This window comes from Alexandromys fortis, unplaced genomic scaffold, assembly GCF_014885135.2.
Source record: "Alexandromys fortis isolate MF-2015 unplaced genomic scaffold, M_Fortis_MF-2015_v1.1 scaffold_249, whole genome shotgun sequence".
Classification (NCBI taxonomy): Eukaryota; Metazoa; Chordata; class Mammalia; order Rodentia; family Cricetidae; genus Alexandromys; species Alexandromys fortis.
Genome location: NW_026068129.1, coordinates 370,106 through 388,132, shown reverse-complemented (window position 1 = coordinate 388,132; position 18,027 = coordinate 370,106). Strand labels below are relative to the sequence as shown.

General features: G+C 46.2%; 2 protein-coding genes across 2 annotated transcripts in view; both read right to left on the bottom strand.

Annotated features, from left to right (window-relative positions):
* The window catches only part of Dcdc2c (doublecortin domain containing 2C), a 37,817-nt gene extending 30,075 nt beyond the window's left edge, over positions 1-7,742 (bottom strand). Inside the window, exons 1-2 of the mRNA XM_050125939.1 lie at positions 7,456-7,742; positions 1,449-1,500 (exon numbers count right to left, since the gene is read on the bottom strand). Of these exons, the coding sequence (XP_049981896.1) occupies positions 1,449-1,500; positions 7,456-7,742 (339 nt within the window). The remainder of the gene's footprint in view (positions 1-1,448; positions 1,501-7,455) is intronic.
* Positions 7,743-8,961: 1,219 nt separating this feature from the next.
* Allc (allantoicase) overlaps positions 8,962-18,027 on the bottom strand; it is a 27,772-nt gene continuing 18,706 nt past the window's right edge. Inside the window, exons 7-11 of the mRNA XM_050125927.1 lie at positions 17,177-17,332; positions 16,733-16,806; positions 14,571-14,679; positions 11,923-12,047; positions 8,962-9,226 (exon numbers count right to left, since the gene is read on the bottom strand). Of these exons, the coding sequence (XP_049981884.1) occupies positions 9,017-9,226; positions 11,923-12,047; positions 14,571-14,679; positions 16,733-16,806; positions 17,177-17,332 (674 nt within the window). The 3' untranslated portion in view covers positions 8,962-9,016. The remainder of the gene's footprint in view (positions 9,227-11,922; positions 12,048-14,570; positions 14,680-16,732; positions 16,807-17,176; positions 17,333-18,027) is intronic.

Below are 18,027 nucleotides of genomic sequence, written 5' to 3'. Positions count from 1 at the left end.
AAAAAAATATAACACATCTTTGCCTAGTTAAAATAATATTCCACAATAGTACATCTTTGGGGAAATATTTCTATTCTTTTCCATTAAAAATGACAAGCCATGGGACAAGCTCAGTGGGTGAAGCACTTACAAGTTTGAACCCCCAGACCCCCAGGACCCACAGAAAGGCACGTAACATACTCATCTGTAATCCCAGCACTCCTACAGGAATACGGGAAGCAGAGATGAGAAAATGCCCCCAGAAGCCCTAAAGCCAGCCAGCCTGGCGTACACAAGGGTTCAGAAACCTTTCCTCAAACCAGGGGCGGGGAAGATGAGAACACTAAAAGTGGTCACCTGACCTCTGCACACATGCTGTCACATGTGCCGTGGCATGCACATGCCCATGCTAGTGCATACATACATGCTCACACAGAGACAATCTTTTAATGATGAGCTGTACGACTGAGCCAACTCTGCGTGCTTTGTAACGTCCCCTCTGGGAGGCTAGGAAGTAAGCAGGAGTACACTGCTCAGTCCAGCTGTGCCTCCATCGCCATCATGTCCACCAACTAGCGGAAGCCGCTCTTTTCCCAACAGGAGGAACATGCGTGTTAAGGGACACATGTGTGTCACACACACACACATACACACACACACACACATACACACACACACACACACACACACACACAGCCAAAATGTTCTTGGAGGGAGTTCATCCTCCAAGTTCTCATCCATTATGCCCTTTTTTAAAAAGGTACCAAATAAGACCCAGGCACTCCCGGGTTGGTAATAATCACCTCCTGCCAGGGGCTCTGATGATGGCCTTTGTGAAAAGAGTAAGCGGGTGGGAAGAAAGTGATGACCTAGAGAAAAGCAAGACTAGAGGGATTCTGTTTAATCCAAGGCGTGTTCGCCACAGTTACCCAGCTCTTTCCCTCCACGGGCCAATCACACGCTTGATTAGTGATCACAGCAGCTTCTGTGCCAGCCTGAGAGAAGGTAGCCAGGTCTTCAGAAAGAGCTAGAGAGAAGGCAGAAGAGGGCAAGCAAGCAGGCACTGGAGGGAGTGATGAAGGTCCAGCTGCCATCTAAAGCTCCTTCCCCATCAGCCCCACACCAATCCTGAAAACCCCCAATGATCCCTTAAACCCAAGACAATATCTGAAATGCTTCTAACAAAAACTCGGAAGTCATTAACCCTCACCAAGCCAGCACAGAGATCCCTGGGGAAGGAAGAGTAGACCCTGCAAAGAGAAGGGATGTAAAAGGAGGTCCCCCCCCAAAGAGATGCCTTCTTACACAACAGGGGGGAAGACATATTAGAACAGACATAACGAAATAGGAATCGGGAAATTGGAAAACCAGTAAAGCCAGATAATGGATCCCGAAAAGCTTAATAATGATAATAAACCTGCAGCCAAAGTGGACTAATTCAGCTCATCTTATTAGTCTCAAACACTTACCTCCTTCAACTTTCTCATCTTTGGAGGTTTTCTGGGAACTATATGAATATAGCTGCAAAAAGAGAGAGAGAGAGGAGAAATCATAGTTAGAAAGACAGTACTCACTCTGAGCCGTGGAACCTCTGCCAAGAGGAGCCAATGTCAGCAAGGAAGCAGGCAACCCCACAGGGCAGGAATGAATCCACATCAGAACGTGACAGCTGCGTGTCATGGGACACACACATGTGTGTGTGTATATATATACATATGTATGTATGTATGTATGTATCACTAGAGTGACCTTAGAAATAATGGTCTAAGGCTGGAGGGGTGGCTTGGTGGCTAAGAGCACTGACTGCTCTTCCAGAGGACCCAGGTTCAGATCCCGCTACCCAAACGGTGACTCACAACCATCTGTTATCCAAGCATTATGAGATCTAAGACTCCTCTTCTGGCCTTTGCAGACTCCAGGCATGCACATGGTATACAGACAAAATGCAGGCAAAATACTCATACATACTTTTAAGGAAAAAAATCTTTTAAAATATATTTTAAATATTTGTATTTAAATAAATAGTTTAAGTAACAGTAAATAACTATTTAACTCACTGGCCTTCTGACTTTTTGGTGATGGTGGTAAGGTTTAGTTGGTTAGTTGGTGGACTGGTTGGTTGATTGGTGGGGATTTGGGTTGTTTGTTTTTGCTTTGTGTTTTCTGTGAGATGGCCTGACTCTGTAGTCCAGGCTGTCCTAGAAACTGTCACTTTCCCGCCGCTGTCTCTGGGATTGCCAGCACACAAGCTCCATGGCTATCTCCACTTATAAAGGAGCGAACTCCGAGCAGGGTGACAAGACTGTGGGGCAAGGGGGACATCTCCATCCACCACCCCCCCCCCCTTGAGGGCAGCCCTGGAGCTAGAAACCTGCCTCAAGCCCTATAAAGTGACTGTTTAAGGTGACCATTTCAAGCAGGTCTGTGGGATTTCCCTCTGTATGCTGTGATTACCATTAATGAATAAAGAAACTGCTTTGGACCTATAGCAGGGCAGAACTGAGCTAAGGGGGGGGGGCAGGGGGGGGAACATGACACCTAAGCTGAATGCTGGGAGGAAGAAGGGCGGAGTCAGAGAGACGCCATGGAGCCCCTCCAGAGACAGACACCGGTTGGAATCTTGCTGGTAAGCCACAGACACGTAGCAATACACAAATTAATAGAAATGGGTTAAACTAAGATTTAAGAGTTAGCCAATAAGAAGTTCGAACTAATGGGCCAAGCAGTGTTTTAAATAATACAGTTTCTGTGCAGTTATTTTAGTTCTGGGCAACGGGGACAAACAAGTGGCCCCCTCCTTGCTACACAGGTCATTAATGGAGCAGGTCCTAAGCTCCTCAATGATCCCCCTGTCCTATTTAGGGTGACTATGTCTGTGATGACACACCATGACCAAAGCAGCTTGGAGAGAAAGAGGTTTATTTCCCTCACAGTACATATAACAGTTTATCATCAGAAGCAGTGAGGGCAGGATCCCAAGCAGGGCAGGAGCTGATGCAGAGGCCATGGAGGGTGCTGCTTACTGGCTTACTCCTCCTGGCTTGCTCAGCCTGAGTTCTCAGAACCCAGGACAACCAACCTAGGGATAGCCCCACCCACAATGGGCTGAGACCCCCCCACACATCAATCACTAAGTAAGAAAATGCCCTACAGGTTTGCCTGCAGCCTGATTTTTAGAGAGACATTTTCTCAGTTGAGGATGCCTCTTCTCAGATGGCTCTAGTTTGTGTCAACACAAAACTACCCAGCACCGTCGGCCCCTTGTCAACCTGACAGACAAGCACTTCGCTTTCCAGTTAGAACCTTTTCTTCCTAATTTATCCCCAAGATGGCATGTTATTATTAATATCGCAATATAAAACATAAATAATTTTGAAAGTTCCACAGTCTTTACAAGTTCAATCACATTAAAATTTCATCTCGAGGTTGAAGAGATGGCTCAGCAGTTAAGAACACAAGCTGCTCTTCCATAGGACCTGAGTTCAATTCCCAGCACCCACATGGTGGCTCACAACCATCTGAATTGAGATCTAGCGCCCTCTTCTGGCCACAGACATATAGGCAAACAGAACACTGTATACATAATAAATAGTGTCCCAAAAGTTCCATCTCAGCCAAGTGGTGGGGACTCATGCCTTTAATCCCAGCATTCAGGAGGCAGAGGCAGGTGGATCTCTGTGAGTTCAAGGTCAGCCTGGTCTACACAGCAAGTTCCAGGACAGCCAGAGCTATACAGAGAAACTCTGTCTTAAGAAACAAAACAAACAAATAGTTCAGTTTTTTTTTAAATACCCAATTCAAAATCTCTTTTAAAAATTCAAAATTTCTCAACTATGGGCTCCTGTAAAAATCAAAATTAAGTTAAATACTTTCTTACTTTGAGAAGGAAGAGCCAGGGCACAGTCACTATCAGATCAGAGCAAAACCAAACTCCAACTTTTTTTTTTTTTTTTGGATTTTCGAGACAGGGTTTCTCGTAGCTTTTGGAGCCTGTCCTGGAACTAGCTCTTGTAGACCAGGCTGGCCTCAAACTCACAGAGATCCGCCTGCCTCTGCCTCCCGAGTGCTGGGATTAAAGGTGTGTGCCACCACCGCCCGGCAAACTCCAACATTTTAAATCACTCAGGGTTCAATATTGGAATTCATTTATTGATGTGGGAGTGTCGTCTATCTATCTGTTGCTTTCATTGGTTAATTAATAAAGAAAACTGCTTGGCCTGATAGGACAGAATTTAGATAGGCGGAGTAGACCGAACAGAATGCTGGAAAAAGGGAAGTTAGGCAGTCGCCATGATTCTCCTCTCCGAGACAGACACAGGTTAAGATCTTTCCTTAACCTCGTGGTGCTACACAGATTATTAGAAATGGGTTAATCAAGATGTGAGAGTTAGCCAATAAGAGGCTGGAACTAATGGGCCAGGCTGTATTCCGATCTGAGGAATCAAGAGATTTCACCTCAATGACGCTGGTCTTTTCTTAATCTCCACTAATTTCTTAGCTCTGGCTGACCAGCATCAGTTGTCCCAGTAAAGAAAAGGTTTTACTTCAAGGGTTCTAGTCCCTTGTTACTCACAGCTGATTCTTCAGCCCCAACTGACCAAAACCACAGATTCTCAATTCAAAATAGCAAGCAGCCCTGATAGGGTCTTTAAGCGACTCTCAGACTTTCCTCTGAGACTTCACAAACCAGGCCTCCATCATCTGCATTGCTCTTGACATGTTCCTCCAAGCTCCCATAAAACAGCTCACCAAGTTTTGAAAGCTCAATGGCTTTTTTTACCCAAAGTTCCAAAATCCTCCCACAATCCTCCCAAAAACACAAGGCCAGGTCTGTCACAGCAATACCTTATGGTCCTATTACCAAGTCATCTCGGGTAGGGCTACTATTGCTGTGATGGAACACCACTTCAAGCCAGCATCCAAGCAGAACCCTGGCTCTGAAAATGAGACCACCTATGCTTGTTCATGGGACTTTATAGATGTCCTTGTCTTACCAGAACTTTTGACCATTAGGACTTTCAAAGAGTTTTCTATGTTCCCACAGAATAAAGCATGATTTAAACGGCAATGCAGAATAGCTGAAAATTCTTACCTTAAGGCTCCTTCTTTATTTAAAAAAAAAGTATGCTTTGTTTGTTTGTTTTCAAGACAGGGTTTTTCTGTGTATCTCCAGCTGTCCTGGAACTCACTCTGTAGACCAGGCTGGCCTCGAAGTCACATAGACCCACCTGCCTCTGCTTCCCTGAGTGCTAGATTAAAAGGCGTGCGCCACCACTGCCCCCACCTAGCTAAAAGTGTGCATTTTCTATTGTTGCCCATCTAGACAGTTTTAACCATATGCAGGGAAGAATTACTTTAGGATTGGTAGATGGAGGGAAAAGAAGTAAGTATTCAGCACAGAGTCAAGTCACAAAGCCTGACCCTCACAGAGAGGGTAGACAAAAGATGGCTCCCCACAAGTGGGCAATTGGGGAGCCATGGGTACAGTCACCAGCCGGATGGCATGTCCTTGTCTAGGGTAGACAGGACCTCAGTCCTGTGGTGGTTGTTTTATATTTATGTTATGTATAGGCATGAGAGCCTGTGTGCATGTATGTATATATACCATATGCATGCCCCGTGGCCTCAGAAGCCAGAATTGGAGCTGAAGGGAGTTGTGAGCCACCGTGTAAATTCTAAGAAACCAGAATCCTATGCAAAGAGGAGGCACATGGCTTTAGTTCCAACACTCAGGAGGCAGAGGTAAGTGGATCTCTGTGAGTTGGAAGCAAGTCTAATCTACAGAGCAAGTTCCAGGACAGACTGGGCTACACAGAGAAATTCTGTCTCAAAAAACAAAAACAAGCTATATATATTATATATAGAAAGAAAAAATTACATATGTGTATTGTATATATATTGTATATTGTGTGTATGTGTGTATATATGTATATACATAAATATATATAAAGAATAGCTCACTCTCTGATCTTTGAAACGTGTGCAGACCCAGCAAAGCTCAGTCTGTGGATATTCAACCTCAGACTCTGCCCCTCACCGCCTCTGCCCACAGGCCTGTCCTTCAACCTTCCTAATCATCTCAAACTTTCCATTTCTCCAAGTTCGTGTTGCTAGTCAGCTCTAAGAATCTGGTTTTCAAATTTTCTTGTAAACTGACTTCCATTATACTTTACAGAAATGCAAAAATAGGGCTGGAGAGATGGCTCAGAGGTTAAGAGCATTGCCTGCTCTTCCAGAGGTCCTGAGTTCAATTCCTAGCAACCACATGGTAGCTCACAACCATCTGTAATGGGGTCTGGTGCCCTCTTCTGGCCTGCAGGCATACACACAGACAGAATATTGTATACATAATAAATAAATATTTTAAAAAATGCAAAAATAATCCAGAAAATGAAGGCACAAAAACCACAAAAGGGTTGCTCTCCCGATAGCATAGAACAGATCAGAGAGCAGAATGGTGAACGGCGGTCCATGAAACCAGCAGCAGGCTTTCTTCCAGGTCTGGTGGTCACTGAGCAATTTCCTTGGTTTTTCCAGGGGTAGAGGAAGGTGTCAGGTGGCCCAGGGTTCAGACACTTTGAAGAAGGGCATGTACTTAGCCCATGGGGTGCTGTGGCGTGGGCACTCACCTCCTGATTCACTGAGAGTGGATCTCATTGACCCAAAGTTGCTGTTCAGTGCCACTCAGAAGGGGTCCTTGTCCCCTCCACCCAACCTTGACTGCCTCTTTCCCACCGCGTGTCATGGCCTGTCACTCTCTCTCTCTCTCTCTGTCCCCACCCCCACCCCCAGCCTTGATATATGTATGACAAGACAGACCCAAGAAGGCTTGAACTTAAACAGCACATTTACAACTGTATCCCAGCATGCAAACCTTTCTGTGCAAACCTTTCAAGCCACAGGCCCCTGGTCATCACTTGGGGGGGGAGGGGACACTGCAGGACGGCTAGCTTCCCTTACAACTGTTTGTTAGCGCCACTATTAGAATCGGATTCTCGGGTGGATATTAACTGCTCAGCAGCTCAGCAGTTACAGACTCTAGGGCCCGTGCACCCGTCTGATGTCAGGGCAGAAGTGTTTCATAGTTTTATTCGGCAGACAGGAGTCCAATTTCACATGTCATTAACCTAAAAGATGTAAAATAAATAAATAAAGCCTAAATGCTTCTCTGTGTTGAGCTCACCCTCAAATGCCATGCATGTGTTTCATGGCCATAAAAGTGCGTGGATAATACAAACTAATCTGCATCCCTTGCCTCCCTCTGGGATTCTCTGAACCCCATGTTATGTGTGTAGCCTGTTGCTCACAAGGACAGTGACTCCTACTGCCAGACGTCCTGGATGAGGTCCTGGGTGGGGTGTACTGCTGCTGAGAGCTGGGCAAGGCCATGGGTGAGGTGTATGGTGTGCAGAGGTCTGAGTGGGGTGTGCTGCTGTAGATGCCTGAGTGGGAAGAGAGCTCCAGGGCTGCACTTACTCCAGTTTCTTGAAGCGCTCACGGCCCGCGGCCACGTACTTGCCACCGGCCTGCAAGGCATCCAGCCCGAGCACCTGGTGACCGCGCGTGGGCGTGTAGAGCCTCCGCACTCCGAAGGGCACATCCACCTGCTCGGTCAGCTGCTCCAGCAGGGCCTCGAAGTTGGCTACGCGTCGCCGTGAGAACACGAACTTTCGGCCCACATAGAATTGGTCCCCGTTGCGGTACACCAAGATGGTTTTGGCCGGCGTGGTGTCCACCAGGGCATAGGGCCCGCGCGTACCCATGACCACTGATCGCTCACGTCGGGACACGCAGAACCATGCACGGGGACACCCAGCACACCCGCCGAGAACTTACGGGCTCTCTCGGGCTGCGGGCCACAGGCGGGACTGGGCTGCCAGGACGGTGGGTGGTGAACCTGCAGCACACGCTGACGTCCTGGGGCGATTGTGACTGGGCCGGCAGGAGAAGGGTGACAGGAAGCCAGGCAGGACAGGAGGGGACTGGTCAGATGGACATAAAAGATGCAGACAGGGTTCAGAACGCAGACAGGCGAGGACAGGGAAATAGATCGGGAGCATCAGGAAGCTCAGAGGTAACTGGCATGAAACAGAGACCGAGCACACACAGAGATGAGGACACAGATCTGACACACAGAACCAGGGCCGGGAGGATGCAGGAAGAGCTCAGATAGGTAGGTGGTGGTTACAGAGAAAAGGGAGAATCTGGTGAGGTTGTGTTTGCCTCTAATTCCAGTACCTGGGAGACAGGAAGATGTCTGTAAGTTCGAGGCCAGCCTGGTCTATATAGAGTTCCAGGCTAGCCAAGACTACACAGTAAAACACTAGGGAGCTCTACGGGCATCAGACAGGTGACATGATAGGGCTCAAGGAAGAGGAGAAAGAAAAGGTGGCCGTGGGGGTTCAGGAGCGCCCATTCTGACTTCCCAGCATGTTACTGCCCAGTACTCCGCTAATATTCGGGGTCGTTGGAAATATGTCACCTTCTGAGCCTCCTTCCTTGCTTTCATCCCACGTTTGTGTAAGACTCCAGGCTCAGCGCCACACCATGTCAGGGACTGGCTGCCGTGGCCACTAGTGTCCAGTGCTCCAAATGCGTGTCATTTCAGGATACACGGCAGATGGACTGGGACAGGGGGAGAGGGACCTTTGGTAAAGTCCCAGATGACTTTATCTCTTTTCTAAGAGATAACCCTTTATCAGGGATGACTTTGTCAAGAGATGTCCTTTATCTCTTGAATAAATGATTCCAGAAATGCTTTCCTAAAGGCTTTAATGGCCTAAACCAGCTCTCAAAGCCCTAAGGTATGGATTACCTATTGAATCTACACATAACTGGTGCAGAAAATTGATACTATCACCTTTTGTAGTGTTTTTCCAGAAAGTGCTTCTTCAGGAGGCTAGCCACCATTCCTAGCCATGGCCAACTTTTAAGCTACCAAATGGGTGTCAACAGGAGACAAAGGCCAGTTTGTGTGGTGACCACTTTATTGAACACTGAAGACAGCGGGTGGGGACCACTACCATAGATGAGCTGTCTAAAGATTTGCCCGGAAGTTTGGTTTCAGAGAGAACTTCAGCGTGGGCTTCTCCCGGAGGGGTCGCAGCAAACAGATGGAACTGGGATAGCCCTTGAGCCGAAGGCGGCTTACACCCCCATCAGGGGTGATGGTGAGCCTGGCATGGGTGATGACATCCTGGAGCTCCAGGGTCAGGCTGTCCAGCACATGGTTTTGGTCGGGAGAGAGCTGGAAAAGAGGGCAGATGCAAGTCCTTGGAGGAGAACGGTGTGTAACTCCCCCGGTGCTGTCAGCTCACCGTGGCCTTAGGGGCTTTAAGAAAAGGTTTTCTGCAATAATTTGGTCTAACATAAATCTGCTGGTGGGGAAAGCATATCCATGTGACAATGGCATGCATGTGCAAGTGTCGTGGTATTTTTTAGTAATGAAATAATCAAATGAAGAGGAGATAAAACCTGGTGTCTTATAAGAGCAACAATGAATTAATGGGACCTCCTGAAACTGAGAAGCTTCTGTAAAGCAAAGGACACTGCCATTAATACAAAAAGGCAACCTACTGAATAGGAGAAGATCTTCACCAACCCCACATCAGACAAAGGCCTGATCTCCAAAATATATAAAGAACTCAAGAATCTAGACATTAAAATTCTGAATAACCAATTAAAAATGGGGTACTAAACTGAGCAGAGAATTCTCAACAGAAGAAGTTCAAATGGCCAAAAGATACTTAAGATCATGTTCAACTTCCTTAGCAGTCAGGTAAATGTAAATCAAAATAACTTTGAGATACCATCTTACACCTGTCAGAGTGGCTAAAATCAAACACATCAATGATAGCTTATGCTGGAGAGGATGTGGAGTAAGGGGAACACTCATCCATAACTGGTGGGAATGCAAGCTTATGCAACCACTTTAAAAATCAGTGTGACGATTTCTCAGGAAACTGGGAGTCAACCTACCTCAGGATCCAGCAATTCCACTTTTGGGAATATACCCAAGAGATGCCCAATCATGCTACAAAAGCTTTTGTTCAACTATGTTCATAGCAGCACTATTTGTAATATCCAGAACCTGGAAACAACCTAGGTGTCCCTCAATGGATAAAGAATGGATAAAGAAGGTGTGGCACATATACACATTAGAGTTCTACTCAGCGGTAAAAACAATGACATCTTGAATTTTGCATGCAAATGGATGGAAATAGAAAACACTTTACTGAGTGAGATAACCCAGACCCAAAAAGATGAATATGGTATGTACTCATTCATTTGTGGATTAGAATCCATAAACAAAGAACATTGAGCCTATAGTCCGTGATCCTAGAGAAACTAAATAATAAGGTGAACCCAAAGGAAAACATATATTATCCTCCTGGAAATAGGAAATAGACAAGATTGCCGGGCAAAAGTTGGGAGCACGGGGGTGGGGTTGGGGTGGGGGGAAGAGGAGATGGAGAGAGAGAAGGGAGAAGGGGAGGATTGGGGAGAGCTTGGGGGAGTGGGGTGGTTGAGATGGAGGAAGGATAGTTATGGGAGCAGGGAAGAAGATATCTTAATTAAGGGAGCCATTTTAGGGTTGGCAAGAGACTTGGCTCTAGAGGGGGTCCCAGGTGTCCAAGGGGATGTCCCCAGCTAGGTCCTTGGGCAGCAGAGGAGAGGGTGCCTAAACTGGCCTTCTCCCATAGCCACACTGATGAATATCTTGCATATCACCATAGAACCTTCATCTGGCTATGGATAGAGATAGAGACAGAGACCCACATTGGAGCACTGAACTGAGCTCCCAAGGTCCAGATGAAGAGCAGAAGGAGGGAGAACATGAGCAAGGAAGTCAGGACCGCAAATGGTGCATCCAACCACTGAGACGGTGGAGCTGATCTAATGGGAGCTCACCAAGGCCAGCTGGACTGAGACTGAAGGAGCATGTGATCAAACCGGACTCTCTGAATGTGGCTGACAATGAGGGCTGATGGAGAAGCCAAAAACAATGGCACTGGGTTTTGATCCTACTGCATGTACTGGCTTTTTGGGAGCCTGGTCTGTTTGGATGCACACCTTCCTAGACCTGGATAGAGGGGGGAGGGCCTTGGACTTCCCACAGGGCAGAGCACCCTGACTTTTCTTAAGACTGGAGAGGGAGGGAGGGGGAGTGAGAGGAGTGGAAGAGAAATGGGAGGAGGGGAGGAGGTGGGAATTTTTAATAAAAAAAAAAAAACCTGGTGTCATCAGGGTTAGATGAACCCTCACTACACTATTGGCGACCACACCCCTTGTCCAAGACACTCTAGCGCGCATCAGGGTGTCCATTCTACAGATGGGCACAGCATGGCAGCTTTAAGTGTACTAGGTGCCCTTCATATAAGTTAAATGCAAACATTTGCCTGTGTGTGCATGCTCAGCACACGTGTGCTGGGCACCCTTCAGATAAGTTAGTGTACTATAGGAACACTTGCCTGTGTGTGCATGCTTAGCACATAATGGATTTTTGTTTTACCAAAATTTTGATTGTTAGGCATGTGAAAGTCAGAGTCCACCCTCCTCTGTGAAAACACGGGTGTGGCTTTTTACAGTCCATTTATTTACAGTTAAACTGAGCAAAGACTTCCAGGAAAGTTCAATTGAAGAGCTAAAATCCTAGCTACTCAGCAGGCAGAGGCAGGAGGATTACAAGTTCAGGGTTGGCCTGAAACTCATCAAGATCCTGTCTCTAAAAGTTAGAGAGAGAGAGAGAGAGAGAGAGAGAGAGAGAGAGAGAGAGAGAGAGACTATGGGTGGAGCTCAGTGGTAGGGAGATGCGTAGGGGTGGAGCTCAGTGGTAGGGAGATGCGTAGGGGTGGAGCTCAGTGGTAGGGAGATGCATAGCAATTCAAAATCCCAGGTTCCTCCAGAGACTGAGAGTCAGTCCTCAAATTGTACCCCACGAACCTTGGTGACAGGAAGCAGTGGCTTCCACTTATGGGCAGGGAGGATCCATTGGCTCCTGACCATGTCTTCCTCTTCCTGTGTGGTCAGGACGCACCCATCCACTTGGCAGCTGTCAGGAGAATTGCCTGTTGGAGCAAACAGAGACATGGGAACTGTTTCCTTCAGCATAGCTCAGCTTCTAGGATACAGATAAATTAATCAGATCCAAATCCAGAAACGGGCTGGGAAGGCAGTTCTGCGGTAGAATACTTGCCTAGCATGGATGAGGCTCCAAGTTCGATTCCCAGCCCCACAACACAACAAAACTCAAGAACAAGCCAGAGTTCTCTCTAAGCAAGAGGTATAATGTAAGAGAAAGGAAAGAACAGAGTTGAACTGCTTTGTGGAATGCAGAAGTTAGTTGTGCAGTTCCTAGGAATGAGAAACAGCCAGCCATGTCTTAGTTGGATGCATCCATACCTTGAAAGCTGGATGGACTTGATAAGCATCACAGGCTGCAAACTAAATTGCTTGCTTACTGCTACATAGCACCTCTGAAATCACGATGGACCTGGTAAGTACTTGCCTTACAATGTCACTTTGTAATGTGCTGGGGTACAATGGTCTGTACCCTGTCATTTGTATTTTAAATAAATGCTGATTGGCCAGTAGCCAGGCAGGAAGTAGAGGTGGGGCAATGAGAATTCTGGGAAGAGGAAAGTTTCAGTCTGCAGTTGTGATGCAGGTGCAGAGGATGCAAGATATGACTGCCTTGCTGAAAAAGGTACCAAGCCACGTGGCTAACACAAACAAGAATTATGGGCTAATATAAGTCATAAGAGTCAAAAAATCCAAAAAATAAAAAAGAAACCTGAGATACTAGGCCAATCAGTTTATAATTAATGTAGACCTCTGTGTGATTTCTTTGGGACTTAACAACTGCAGGGACTGGGTGGGACAGAAACCTCAGCCAACAGTAAAGTGACAATACAAAGAAATCCTGGGGCTGGAGAGGTGGCTCGGGAGTTAGGAGAGCTTCATAACTTCATTTATCTCCAGCTCCAGGGGATCTGACCCCCATCTAAGCTTTGTGGTTACCGACACAGTCACAGCTACACATACAAATAAGAATCAATAAATCTTCCAAGTGAAGAAAAAGACAAAGAGGAGGAGGGGAAGTTATAATCACAAGCTACACTCGTGGGTGCTGAGCCCTGCCCAACGTTCTGTGCCCCCAGGATTGCTAAGGGGTCTCCGGGTGAAAGAATACAACCTTGAGACTCTCTTCTCTTTGGAACTGCACAGAACCACAGGCAAGGGTCAGAGGCCCTAGGGGAAAGGTCACATGATCTTGTGAGGCATATTCCAAGACAGAGATTCAGAACCCTAGCAGAAGCCCCTCACTGCCTGCGTGCTCCATTAATGTTCATCTCCTGGGATAAACATGTGTGTCTTGCATATGTGAGTCATGGGTGAATGCAGGGAGAACACAAGGAGACTATCAGAGCTGCTGAGCCTGCCCCTGACATGTCTATACATGTGTGTTTACTAACCTGTGCATCCTTGATCCAACTGAACGTAACTTATTATTCTATTGCTATCAGAGATATTGTCATGCTCCCTCCCTCCTTAGTCACACAGTGTCCCCGAAAGATGCCAAGGGTTCAGAAGCCTATTTTTTATGACCTTTTTGTAGCACTGGTTAACAGGACTTACTGTTTGTTGCCTTTGACTAAACTCCTTCATGAAAACAGGTTATGTCATACCAGTCATGAAGAGAACTGGAACTAAATATGCCATTAAACTTCAAGCATACGCAAAAGAGGTGGCATGTCAGCTGCCCCTCAGGATAAGCTTTGCAATCTCCAATGAGGTCTTTCCATGTAGCACCAACCTCTGACCCCCATACAACTGCACACACACACACACACACACACATGCACTCGCGCACATAACACACACACACCACAGGCTAAATAAATAAACTACAGTCAATCAAAAGGGAGTTAAAAATATCAAAGTTTTGAAAATACCCACTAAGGAACCTGACCTTATTCTATTATTGAACCTTCATGTAATCAATATTAAAAATCATGACTTGGAAGTCATTCAAAAAACTAACCATTCAAAATATGAATATAAACTGCCACCATCTTTTACAAAGACAGCTAAACAATCATGATATGCCCAATCCAAATCCTTTGATCACCTAACAGACACTTCTGTAACATCTTCAGTTTTCTAAATATAGTGGCAACATGAATATTTCATAAGAAACCAAGTACAGACTAACCCGGCTGCTGTCCAGATTCTTTTTACTGATGGATCCCCTGTCTGTCTTTCCCACAAGCTCTTTGCACCTTCCAAGGGGAGCCTGCCTCACAGTCACCTGGAATCTCATGTGGGTCACTGGCCTCTCTCTATGTTACTGATCCACAGCCTGGAGAGTGGAGACAAGCTCTGTCCTAGAGCTGCTAGCTCCTCCTTCGCGTGGCTTTCAATAAGATGAGCCACCCAGCCAACCAGGGCTTCTCAAGAGACACTGGGTGACAGAATTAGAGTGATCCTCCCAAAGCTGCATGGCTGAATGGAAAGACCAGCAGCTCAGCGGACTCCCACAGGCCCTGTAGAGCAGACACACCAGCCTTAGGGGTCTGCCTGAGGCTTACCTATATAGTATCTGGTATCAATTTCAATTTGAGTGATGACTCCGGGATGTGCCAGTCGGAACACTGCCCACTCACTACCGGGGATCTGGAGAAGGCCGTTCTCATCACTCTGGAATTCAAAATAAACAAATCATAAGTCAACTTGGATTCAAGACAGCCAACCTAAACAAAGGCAGGAGGAGCTGACATCTCATATGGTGCTTACAGCAAGCAAGCCAAGTGGCGCCATGGTACACATTAGTAATCTCAGAACTTGGGAGAGAGAAACCGGAAGGTCAGGAGTTCAAGGTCAGCCTGGTTATCTGAGAACCAATCAACACACGCACACATACACACTTATACACAAACATACACACACACACACACACACACGATACAATTTCTATGTTAGTAATAAGTTCATGAAGAGGACTCCAGACACAAAGATGCTGATCTACTTAGCCTGTGGGTCCTCTAAACTGTCTGACCTTCCAAAGCAAGGGCTTTCCTAGTTATCACCTATTCTGAAGATGATCAGCCTCCAAGCCTTGTTTCTCCAGAAGGAGGGGTCTGTTTATAGCAGGAAGGACTGGTGGCAGGAAATCAGACCCCAGAGACAGGAGCAGTTGTAAGTTTTCAATGGGGCCCACAAAAAATATGGGGGTTGGTTTGGTTGGATAGAGATTTGATTGAACTGTTGAACTGGCTCTAACATCCTCTATGGGTCACAGGTTCACTTAGCCCATCTCACCCTAGGGAACATGGACCTTAGAAATTATGAAACCAGTGTTTCCTCCAGGTTTTCTAACAGATTCACTCATCTCTTGTATCTTTAATCTGTAGATTCTCGGGGTCCAGCAAGATGACGTGGGAGATGAAGACGCTACCAGGCCTGTGTTCAATTCCCCCAGAGTTACATGGTGGAGGGAGGAAGCCTATGTTAACAATTAATGTTTAGGGCTGGAGAGATGGCTCAGAGGTTAAGAGCATTGCCTGCTCTTCCAAAGGTCCTGAGTTCAATTCCCAGCAACCACATGGTGGCTCACAACCATCTGTAACGAGGTCTGGTGCCCTCTTCTGACCTGCAGTCATACACATAGACATAATATTGTATACATAAGAAATAAATAAATATTTTTAAAAAACAATTAATGTTTAATTAGTAATTAATTAATTATTAATTAAAAAGAGAATGTGAAGTTTAGATATTTTTCTTTCTTTAGTAAATAAATGGGACATTAAAAAAATTTTTTTGACTAGAACAGTCAACAAGGCATGTTTAGTCTTCTGGTAAAATTTAGTGTAATACTACACCAAGTAGAATAGTGGAAATACAGTAGGAAATTTGAAAAAAAATGTAGAAAATAGTAATAAAAAGTTAGACCATGGATTATAGTGGTTTGCTGGTTTTGCTTTGTTTTGTTTTGGGGTGTTGTGTCTGCTTGTGTTCTGAAACACGAGGTATTATGTAGCCCAGGATAGCCTAGAACTCTATATGGCTTCCCTGGTTCTGTTTCTGTTGCTATAACATTCTGAGCAATACAAAGGAAGAGGACAGGGTATAGTGGGCTGACAGCCCCAAATCACCATCTGTCATCTTGGGAAGTCAAGGGAAGGGGACAGGGTATAGTGGGGATAGGGTATAGTGGACTGGCAACCCCAAGTCACCATCCATCACCTGGGGAAGTCAAGGCAGAAGCTCCATCAGGTAGCCACATCACATCCATCCACAGTCAACGGCAGAGAGAAACAAAAGCAGTCATGCTGTCTACTTGTTCAGTGTTCTACCCTTCTCTACTCTTATAGGACCCAGGGAACCAAACCAGGGAATGGTGCTGCCTACACATTCTGGGTCCTCCTCCATCAATCAACAATCAAGACAGGCACCCCACAGACATGCCCACTGGCCATTCTGGTCTGGATAATCTTTAAGATTCTCTTCTCAACTGATTCTAGGTTGCATCAAGTTGTCAGTTAAAACCAGTACCAAAAGTAACCAAGGCTAGCTTTGAACTCCTGATCCTCCTGCCTCTACCTCCCCAGTGCTGGGATTACATACAAGCACATTACACCCTGTTCAAGAGAATCCATAAAGAAGTGCATTTTTCCTCGATGTAAATTGAAAGACGTATTTTTAAGCATTTTCTAGAAAAACTCAGAACTACCGTTTTTGCTGGTCTTACTTCTAACACGGGGGGTCTGTCCAGCCTCCTGGCGGTTTCCCAACCATCTGCCATGGACTTGGGCTTGCCGACACCTACAAGAAATAGCTGGGGTTACTGGAACAATCATTGATTTAATTTGAATGTGGGAATGGATTTGCTGTCAATAAATTTCACATCCCATAATCCTAAGTATCACTACATAAGTTAATTTCAATAGAGTTGATATTTCAGTGAATTCACAGCTGTGGAACTGACTGATTTTTTTTTTCTTTAGAGCAACTACTTAGGCAAAAATTAAGAAGGATCATGACTCTTGCTGACCCACCCCATATGAAGAAGACATCTAGTTACGCCCATTCTCTGCGAGAGTCCCCACCCCCACCCTGGACATCGTTCTGGCCATGCCCAGCTTGCAATGCACAGTCTTCGACACGAAAGCTGGCTCCTGGGTCATCCTCTCACCTATCATATTATTTGGGTGTCCAAAGTGTGCATTACTAAATCCTACACAGACTCCCCCAAAAGCAATGGCCACTAGGTCTACGGGTTCCTTGGAGTCCGATGAGGTCCAGTCCCTCTGTCCAGTACCGTATACTCGGAGGCGTGCGATGCCACCATCTGAGGAGGAAAGGTGTCTGGGTTAGCTGGGAGAAGCTGGGGTGTCGTGTTCCCTGGGGCCTGCTAGCCTTTGCCCACCTCTTTTCCTACTAGCTTTACAAGCCAGTAAACCCACTGCCCAGGTCCCTGCAGCAGACACTGCCCTGCACCTAAGCAGCCTTCCCAGGTCTACTTGTCATTCTTGGCCCTCAGGCACCACAGTTCCAAAAAATGCCTTCATTCGCTTTCTGCACGCTTTTCCTGCCCATCGACTCACCGGATGAATGTTATCATGTCTTTCTTTTCCTTCACTCCACTGCTCTAGTCTTAGCCTGGAGTTGCTTTTTTGTTTTGTGTTCATGGTTTGAGCCAATGCTAACATTGATGCCACAGACACAGAGACTGAAATCCCTGGAGGGCACGTGAGATACAGAGTATGTGGCATCCATGTAGTTCCCAGCATGTGGCAGAGTGCCAGCTTCCTTAAGAAACGGGTCCAGTAAAATCAAAATCAACTGAAAATTTACCATCATGGGCTTGGGGGAAGAAGCGCAGGTGGCTCAGCAGTTAAGAGCACTCAATGGGATCAAAAACCCATTGCCATTGTTCTTGAGGTCTCAGTAGTCCTACTTGTCCGCTATGTTCAGCGAGTCCGGTTTTATCCCAAGCTTTTTCAGACCCAGGCCAGCTGGCCTTGGTGAGTTCCCGATAGAACA